At 65.5% G+C, this 9,577-nt stretch overlaps 1 protein-coding gene across 1 annotated transcript; it reads left to right on the forward strand.

Moving 5' to 3' along the window:
- Positions 1 to 1,863: 1,863 nt before the first annotated feature.
- On the forward strand, positions 1,864 to 6,978 carry SOX8 (SRY-box transcription factor 8). Its single transcript, XM_043455996.1, has 3 exons — positions 1,864 to 2,635; positions 3,909 to 4,135; positions 4,827 to 6,978. The coding sequence occupies exons 1-3, from the start codon at positions 1,998 to 2,000 to the stop codon at positions 5,564 to 5,566; spliced, it is 1,605 nt and encodes a 534-aa protein (XP_043311931.1). The 5' UTR covers positions 1,864 to 1,997; the 3' UTR covers positions 5,567 to 6,978.
- Positions 6,979 to 9,577: the final 2,599 nt, after the last annotated feature.

Here is a 9,577-nt window from a genome sequence, read left to right on the forward strand (position 1 = left end):
AACAGACCTGGTGCCCAAGGGCACATCCGGTTCTGGGGGGTGGGATCCAGTCCACAGGGCAGGTCTGTCATCCCCGCCGCCTTCCCCCCGCATCAACACCGCATCTACAGGATGCCTGGGTCCCTGTGGGCCAGAAGTCCAGCAGCTGCCCCTGGGCACCCCCCCCCCTCCACCTTGGGCCTTTGGCTGTAGGGTGGGGTCCCAAGGGGAGGGCAGGGCCTCAGGAGGGAAGCCACCACACCGAGCGGACTGTGACCCTGCGGAGACGGGCAGGTAACGGGAGGGGAGGCGCGGGGACAGGCCCCTCTGGAGGCCGGCACTCCCTCCACCGTAGGGGCCTTCTCCAGCGTCCTTAGAGCTAGGCGCCTCAGGGTGCTTTCCTGGGAGACTGGAGGTCAGGGTCACTGACCCGGGGCAAGTGGGGCAGCCCATCCCTGACCCAGAGGTGGTGGGTACCTGCCTCTGGGTCCTGGGGCGGGTAGCTCCAGATGTGAGGCTATGGGGTCCCGGCAGCCCCCGGAGTCCGCTTGGCGTCCGCCTTGAAACTGGGCCTTCTCCAAGGCAGAGTGTGCAGAATCCTCATTTCTAATAGGGTCACAGCCCAGGTGCTCGGGCTCTGTGGGTGGGAGGGGGGAGGGACCGGGTGCTGGGGGCACCAGGCTGAGGAGGAGAGGCTCTCCCTGCAAGGTCAGAGGCTCAGTGGCAGCGCTCAAGTTGGTAAAAGCATCATCGACTTTAAATTTGGAGTTAACCGACCAGCCCCTTCTACTTCTTAGGTTGCACCCCTGCTAGTCCCGAACCGGAGGTGCGTGGTTGGGGACTGGGCACCCTTGCCTTGGGTCACTCGGGTCGGGCGGGCCACAAGTTCGGAGACAGGCGCGTTCGGAGTTGGCTGCCCATGGGGTGCAGTCTGGCGAAGCCTGGGCGGCTGGTCCGTCCTCTCAGGGCGGGTTTGGCGAAAGAATCCGAGCCGCCCTCGGGGACCGCCGGGCCCGCGGCCAACTCGCGGGGGCGGCCTCGGGCGGGGACTCGGAGCCGCGGCCCGGCGCTTGCCTCCGGGGAAATGTCCCCTCTCCGACCCCGCGGTCCCCACCAGGGCGGCACACCCCGCCCCCTTCTCTCCTCGGCTGGCGCGCCCACCTCCTCCACTCCAGGCGCCCGGAGCGACCTCCGCCTCCGCCAGACCACCCAGGACCGCCCCGCCGGACGGCCTCGGTGCCCCCAACCCCCGGATCACGTCCGGAAGGCCCTGGGCCCCCGCGTCCGGCCACGCCATCCGCCGGGCCGCCCTAGGGACTCGGCAGCTAGGGTCAGCCCAGGCCCCGCCCAGCGCTCCCGCCCCCTTTGGCCGCCGCGGCTCCCGCGGCCGCGCCCCCGCCGCACTTTCCACGCCGGGACCGGACCGGTCCTGAGGTCGCCCAACTCCTGAGCGCGTGTCCCCTGAGCGCTCGTTACCTGGACGTGCGCGGCGTGCAGACTGGCACGCGGGAGGCTCCTCCACTTCGCGCCGGCCCTGCGGGCGGGGAGCCGACCCCCGCCCTGGGCCGCAGGCTGGCGGGCAGTTGACCCCGGCGCCTCTGGGCTGTGGGCAAGACGTCGGGGCTCGAAGCAGGCCTAGGGGAGGGGGGTAGGCTTTTGAGGGCCCGCCTCCTCGCGCAGCTGGCTGCGCGGGCTGGGGGCTGGGCGCCCGGGGCCGGGACGCGCCAGCAGAGGGAGCGCGGCCGAGCACCCCGGCAGGCACAGGGAGCCCCGAGCGCCCGGCGCTCCCCGCCGCTGCCCCCTTCCCCTTCCCTCCCCTTCTGGAAGGGGGGCCCGCGGCGTGATGCACAGTCCGGCCTCCGATCCTCGGCTGCCGGGCGCGCCAGCCCCACGTGGTGCGGCGCCAGGCGGGGCTGGCGGGGGCGCCGCGGGAATCGCGGCGCTTTCTTTAAGGTGGGGGGAGGAGGCGGGGGGCGGCCAAGCCCCGCCCCCGGTGGCAGTGGGGTGCGTGCCGGCCAATGGGGAGCCGGGCGGAGGGCGGAGCCTTGTGGCCGCCGCTTAAAGAAACTTGTTGCGGGTCGCCCCGCGGGGACCGATCTCCGGCGGCAGCGGCGGCGGCAAACGGGCTGGGGTCGGGCCACCGCACTGCAACCTCGGGTCCCAGAGCGGCTGCAGCGCAGCGGCCATCGACCCGGTGCTCCTCCCCGGTGCGCGCTTCTCCGCGCGCGGCCCCGATGCTGGACATGAGCGAGGCCCGCGCCCAGCCGCCCTGCAGCCCGTCTGGCACTGCCAGCTCGATGTCGCACGTGGAGGACTCGGACTCGGATGCGCCGCCCTCGCCCGCAGGTTCCGAGGGTCTGGGCCGCGCGGCGGGCGCGGGGGGCGGCGGCCGGGGCGACGCGGCCGAGGCGGCGGATGAGCGCTTCCCCGCCTGCATCCGCGACGCCGTGTCGCAGGTGCTCAAGGGCTACGACTGGAGCCTGGTGCCCATGCCCGTGCGCGGCGGCGGCGGCGGCGCGCTCAAGGCCAAGCCGCACGTGAAGCGGCCCATGAACGCCTTCATGGTGTGGGCGCAGGCGGCGCGCCGCAAGCTGGCAGATCAGTACCCGCACCTGCACAACGCCGAGCTCAGCAAGACGCTGGGCAAGCTGTGGCGGTGAGTGCCTGTCCTCAGGCCGGGGGCGGGGACCGGGCCCTGGGGTGCCTGGAGCTGGGAGGTGGCGCAGCGCCCGGCCTCGGCCCTTCTCCCAGTGGCTGTTCCCAGGGCGAGTCCTAGTGGAAAAACCCGATCTGGCCAGCCTGGTCGGGCGCGGGGTACAGGACAGATTGGGCAGGCAGAGGGCAGCGGGAGGAGTGTGCCCCCCGAGAACACGGCTGGAGTCCAGAAACAGCCCCCTCTAGGCCATGACTGGCAGGCTGAGTTAGGGGACCTCAGCTGTGAATGGCCCCAGAGCCTGGAGGCTTGTCCCTCCCAGTGGAAAGTGGCCTCTTTCTAGAAGCAGGACCCATCTCTGGAGGTGCCCCCTCCTTGGAAAGGATGCCCAAACCACCCCATTGCAGGAGTCTAGAAGCAGATGGAAGGGTGTGGTTTGCCCGCCAGCATCTCCCTGCAGCTTTTCCCTCTTCTCCACCTCTGCACCCTGAGCGGGGGCAGAGGGGGACGCAGCGGGTGTTCAGCGCTGGTGCCCACGTTGGTGTGATGAGGCTGGCTATTCTGTAGAAAATAGGACGGCAATGGTGGGCAACAGCGACAGGACTGCTGTTCGTTCAGGGCAGCCCACCCCCACCAAATGCTCTCTCCCGGGCTTGACAGTGGACGGCTTTGGGGTCAGGGCGCCGGTTCCCTCTCCTGCCCCTCGCCTCGCGAGTGGGCACTCAGACCTTGAGTTTGTGTCTTCTCTGCTCCTGCCCGTGTCCAGCTGCTGCTGTGCCCCCAGACCCTGGCCTGCAGGCAGTTAGAGGGGAGCTCTGGAAGGTGTGAGGGGCCTGTGTGTGTTCACAGCCTCAGCGAGGACCACTGGGTCGTGCCAGTGTTTCTGGAACCCTGGGAAGCCAAGCTGCCCGGAGTCTCGGCTTGGCTCCCGGGAAGCCTCCCTTTGTCCAAGTGTATGCTCAGCTGGGTCCTGGCCTCTGCACCCGCCTGCCTTAGAAAGTCCCAAAGGGAGGGAACAAACAGGCCCCGGGAGGGGAAGTAAGAGGGGGAAGATGGAAGCGGAAGGACCTGCGTCTTTCCTGGCTCATTCCTCTGATCGCCCCTGGCTTGCTCCCGGCCGTCCTCAGAGCAGGGGCGCACAGCCTGGGGCCCCCGCCCCCACGGAGGCGCGGGCAGGCACACAGCTCCCCTGGACCTCCCAGGCTCACGATGCGGGGCCAGCGCCCTGGGCGGTGCCGGCCGCCTGCTCATCCCGCCCCTGCCCTCTGTCCCCCAGCCTGCTGAGTGAGACTGAGAAGCGTCCCTTCGTGGAGGAGGCGGAGCGGCTGCGCGTCCAACACAAGAAGGACCACCCCGATTACAAGTACCAGCCGCGCCGCAGGAAGAGCGTGAAGACCGGCCAGAGCGACTCGGACTCGGGCGCCGAGCTGGGCCACCACCCTGGCGGCGTGTACAAGACCGACGCCGGCCTGGGGGATGCGCACCACCACGGTGACCACACAGGTGGGCTCCCAGGGCCGGCGAGCAGGGCAGGGTCCTCGAGAGAACCAGGCCTTCCCCGAGTCCCCTGGGAAAGGCCTGTAGCCCCGGCAGGCAGCTATTCTGATGCCCATGGGGCCCACTCGGCCTCCTCTGACACTGGGTGCCTCAGAGCTCATCCTGGCCCAGTGCCCTGTGACCTTGGTGTTTTCTGTCCTTCTGGAAGGCCTTTCGGCTCCCCTGGCCTTTTTACTGGTTCTGACCTTGGGTTCACTCATGCTGCTGGGCTGGTGGTCAGCAGCTCAGTTTCAGGATCAGACTGACCTGGGTGGAATCCCGGCCAGCTGAGCAGTCTCGGTCGAGCTGGTGAAAGCGGTGGGCCTGGGGAGACAGGTTTGGTGTGGACCCTGTGGTTGCCATGGGTGGGGGGCTGGGCGCGTCCTCTTCTCCACCCCACCCCCACCTTGGTGGTCACGACGGGGCCTCCCTGGCCCCAGGTCTTCCTCTAGAACAGTGCTTAACGGAATTTCCTTGGCCGCGGAGTGAGGTCTGGGTCTGGCTTTGCTGGAATTTCTGGGAACTATATGGGAACAAAAAGCCGTTGATTCCTACCTGCGGCAGTTAGCCGGGCGGGTTTTCCTCCCCTGTGTGCGTCGCCAGCCCAGCCACCCCCTACAGAAGGGGCATTCATCCCTGAAATGTGCTCTGTCCCCAGGGCAGACCCACGGGCCGCCCACCCCGCCCACCACCCCCAAGACTGACCTGCACCACGGGGGCAAGCAGGAGCTGAAGCTGGAAGGCCGCCGCCTGGTGGACAGCGGGCGTCAGAACATCGACTTCAGCAACGTGGACATCTCCGAGCTGAGCAGCGAGGTCATCGGGAACATGGACACCTTCGATGTCCACGAGTTCGACCAGTACCTGCCCCTCAATGGCCACTCAGCCCTGCCCGCCGAGCCTGGCCAGCCCGCGGCGGCTGGCTCCTACGGGAGCGCGTCCTACTCGCACTCCGGGGCGGCCGGCATGGGGGCGTCCCCCGTGTGGGCTCACAAGGGCGCGCCGTCGGCCTCCGCGTCGCCCACCGAGGCGGGCCCCCCGCGGCCGCACATCAAGACGGAGCAGCTGAGCCCCGGGCACTACGGCGACCAGTCACACGGCTCCCCGGGCCACACCGACTATGGCTCCTACAGTGGGCAGGCCAGCGTCACCACCGCCGCCCCCGCCGCGGCCGCCAGCTCCTTCACCAGCTCGCAGTGTGACTACACCGACCTGCAGGCGCCCAGCTACTACGGCCCGTTCCCCGGCTACCCGTCCGGCCTCTACCAGTACCCCTACTTCCACTCGCCCCGCCGGCCCTACGCCTCACCCCTGCTCGGGGGCCTGTCTGTGCCACCCGCCCACAGCCCCCCCAGTAACTGGGAGCAGCCCGTGTACACCACCCTGACCAGACCCTGAAGGTGCAGCCGCGGGAGGGGCGCCGGCCGAGGACTGCTGCGCCCCGGCAGAGACACACAGGCCTCCGGGGTCTCGGAAGGTGCAGCAAGGGCCGGCGCTGCGGCTGCATCAAGTGCCTGCCGAGGCCCGTGAGGAGCCAGGCTGTGCGAACGAGCCCCCTCTGCTTCCAGATTTCCAGACCCCCATCCACGGACAAAGCCCTCCTTCTCTTCCCTCTCTCTTTTAGTGGGGACTGCGGCTCGGAAGTCCAGCCGGGCCCCACTTCCGAGCAGGCACGGGTTTTGCATCTCCCTGGCTGCAAAGTGGCAGCCACAGCACAAAAGACAAAAGGAGGGAAGAGGTGTGGGGGCTCCGGGCCCCCCGAGCTCCGGCCAGCCTTGGTACTGAGAACTCGCAGGGCCCACGGATGACATTCCCGCAGCCGGGAGGCGTCCGAGGGAACACCTCCTGGGACCAGCCCATTAGACCGGAGGTGTTCCTTGTAGTTAGGGTTCTTCCGAGCAAGGTTTGGCTGTGATTAACACTTCTCTCTTTTTATTTTATTATTTTTTTTTAATTTTTATTTTTGAAGCTTCAATGTATTTGATTTGTTTTGAAAGCTGTTAAAATGTATTTATGTTCTGTGTTATTTTATCTTTAATTAATGAAGTAATCTGTGCAGAGAGTAGAATTTAAGACGAGACAGAAGCCGGAGAGATGAGGGTGAGGCATGGGCGGGGCAGAGCGTGGGGGTCCTTGCTCTGAGTGGCAGGGCCCCAGCTCCGGGTCTCCCGGAGGTGGCTGGAGCCCCGAGGCAGGAGAAGGGGCTTGCCTTGTGGTTTCTCTGATCAGGTTGGGGTACCCCTGGCACGGGCATTAAGTCAAGGTTCAGGAGGCAGAGTGCCACTGAATTTCACCCCTGCCCGTGCCAAGTGGTGGAGGCGGGGATTTCCTGGGACTCGGTGGCTCCAGAAACGCATTAATCTTGGCTCTTAGGAACCAGGCGCCACCTACAAGCTGTGAAACTAGAACCTTCTCCACTAAGCGTTTTTAGATTCTTAGTTTTAGAAGAAAAATGCCGATTTACCTGTCCTGCTTCCGCTGTGCGCTGAGCGACGATAACCGCCTACTTCCTGGAAAATTGTGCCTTTAAAACTTTGTAAATTTAAGTACATCTGAGATGTTGCTTCTTTTTACTTTTTCTACTTTTTCCTACCTTTTTCTAGAAAAAAAATTTTTTTTTTTTTTTGCATTGTCTTCCTGGGGGTGGGGGCAGGGGGCTGCAGCAAACTCATTTTTATGCAATCTATTTTTCGGTGTCAAGTTTGAACTTTCGCTGTCACTTACCTGCTGTGTTTCGCTCCTTTCTGACCAAGCAACGCTAACTTTTGTACAGATTGATTTGATAAAAATTAAAAAATGCTTTTTATCTACACGGGCTGCATTTTGTGTGTTGCTTCCTGTAAGCCTGGGAGCTGTGGGTCTCTGAGACCGAGGGGTCCAGTTTTGAAGGGGGGCTCTGTGAGAGTTAACCCCAGGCTCCCTGGGGAGGGGCCCGCTGGCCAGACCACCCTCCATCTTCCTGCGGGGGGCAGGGGGGCTCCTCAGGAGGCAAAACGGGTCCAGATGAGCCAGATTCGGACGGCGGTTTCCTCCCAGGCGAATCCCAGAGCTGGTCTCTGGGTGGCTGACGGCATTTTTCGGGCGCTGGCTCGGAGCCAGGCTGGGAGCTGGATAAAAGCCGCCCCGCAGGCCCTGGGCAGGGCTGTCTGGTGGGCAGAAAGGGTTTCTAGGCAGAGACGGTTGTGGGAGCGGCAACAAGCGAGGGGCCTTTCCCGCACACCCGGCTGGTGCAGGGGCTTCGCAGGCCGGGGGGCGCCCACCTCTGAGCCGTGCAGACTTGGGTGGGTTGAGAGGGTTGAGAGGGAGATTATACTTCTCATGAGAACGGAGATACGCCAGGCAGCTGCCTCTGCAATTTTAATGGGGCGGCGCGGGCAGGGGGGCGCATACCCCGTCCCCTCGCCGGCCCAGCCGCCCGCATGGCTGCAGTCCAGGGCGCGTCCCCTCGCCCCGCGCTGGGGAGCAGCATCCAGGGCCTGCCAAGAGCAGCGTTTGGGAAGAGCTGCCCGGATTTATGAGGGTTCGTGAGGCCAATGTGTGCCAAGCTTCCCGGGTGAGGCGGGTCTGGGAAGGGGCTACAGAAAGCCAGGCTCATGGACGCCCACGGCCTTCACAGCCGGCTGCCTTCACGGAGCCAACCCCACCCGGCCTGTGCCCGGCCAAGGGCTGTCCAAGTCCATATGGCCCTCCCAGGCCTCGCACCGATGCCCCAAACCAAGGAAGGCCCCGGCGCCCAGCTTGCTGACAAGAGGAAAGGAGGCCTCCCCTGTGCTGCTCTGGGACGGCCCTGGTTCCCGAGGGCTGGCGGCTCTGCTGGTTTTGTCTGGACTTGGAGGGGCTCCTGCGAGTTAACTCCCCAGGGCCCGGTCTTCTCCTGCCGACTCACCGACAAGCATGGGGTTCCCGTGGGTTTCCGACCTCTGAGCTCCTGAGGCTCAGAGGTGAGTCCCCACCCCTGCCTGGCCTAGGGCCTGGAGATGCTGTGTCCTCGCCCCTCCAGGGGCCCCCTCCCCTCTTTGGGGGCTGGGCTGGTGACTCACCTCCCGCCCCCTGCCCGGAGCATTTTCCAACATCACAGGCTGAGCTCACAGCCAAGGGCCCTGGAAGTGATGGGATCTTTGTCTCCTCAAATGCCAGACCCCTCAGTGGCACTCTGAGAAGGCACCCAGGGTGGATACCTGAGAGGTCAGGGCTGCTAGGTGGGGTCCCTGGCCTGTCCTGGTCCTCAGGCTGGAGAAGGATTTTTTTTTTTTTTTTTGCCATCCCACGAGGCATCAGGATGCTAGCTCCCCTACCGGGGATGGAGCTCGAGCCCCTGCAGTGGAAGGAAGAGTCCTCAGCACTGGACCCCAGGGAAGTCCCTGCTGAAGGACTTGATGAGAGCCTGGCTAATGACGTTCCCTCCAAGGTCGGCCTCGCCCAGCCTCGCCCCGAGTCCAGGAGAGCCAGGCTGCGAGCTGGTCCGGAGTCCTGTTCTCGGGAGGCTGGTCCCTCGGCCCACCCCAGGGCCAGCCTGGCAGCAGTTCCTCAATTTTCACTTCCTCACCCAGAAGCGAGAGCATTGCCTCTGGTGTCGGCTGAACAGAGTGCCCTGTTGAGGGAGAAAGCGGAACTGGCCTTCACGACCCCGCCCTGCTCAGGTGGGTTAGGAAGGCCCCTTCCTGGAACGACATCGGCTCTCAGAAGGGGACTTCCTGCTTGGATGGGAGCTCACAGCCCGCGTGGCGCCAGCTCCCAGGCAGGCCTGGGTCCTCTGGGCAGCTGCCTGGGGGAGGCCGGAAGGCCCACTCGCCCACAGATGCTGAAGGTCGGGCTCGGGACCCACCCAGCCTGCTGCGACTTTGGGCCACATTTAACGGACAGCAGCCAGGAGGGGACATTACAGACGGAGGGTCCTGGCCTGGTGTGGGACCCCTCTTTCCTCCCCGATGTCTGGTCCGTCCGCGTGGCGTCAGGTGGGGCTGGGGCGGGGGCGGACAACGTCTCCAGGTGGAGACTTAGGGCCACCAGACACCGGGCAAGCCCTCACTCCCTGTGTGGACAGCCTCCGTGGACACATTCCAGCAGGCTTCATGGAAAACCTGTGCTGACCACGACCCAGTCTGGACGCCACAAAGCCAGTGGTGCCAAGTACCCCACCCTCACCCCGGGGCCAGTGCAGACCCGAGACAGGGCGGGAGGGGTGCTCTGCCAGGTGCTTGGGGTGAGGGTTCCTTCTCGAGGAAGGAGGCATGTAGCCACACTCTGTCCCCAAACTCAGGCCCCTGGCCCCGATGGGGCGTGGGGGAGGGCCCTCCAAGGAGAAAAGCCAGGGAGGGAAGCAGCAGAAGGCAGAAATACACCCAGGGCTGCGGCCCACTGCCACCAAGGACTGTCCTGCAGCTGAGAGCAGGGCCGCGGCCTGGCCCC

This window comes from Cervus canadensis, chromosome 32 (assembly GCF_019320065.1).
Source record: "Cervus canadensis isolate Bull #8, Minnesota chromosome 32, ASM1932006v1, whole genome shotgun sequence".
Classification (NCBI taxonomy): Eukaryota; Metazoa; Chordata; class Mammalia; order Artiodactyla; family Cervidae; genus Cervus; species Cervus canadensis.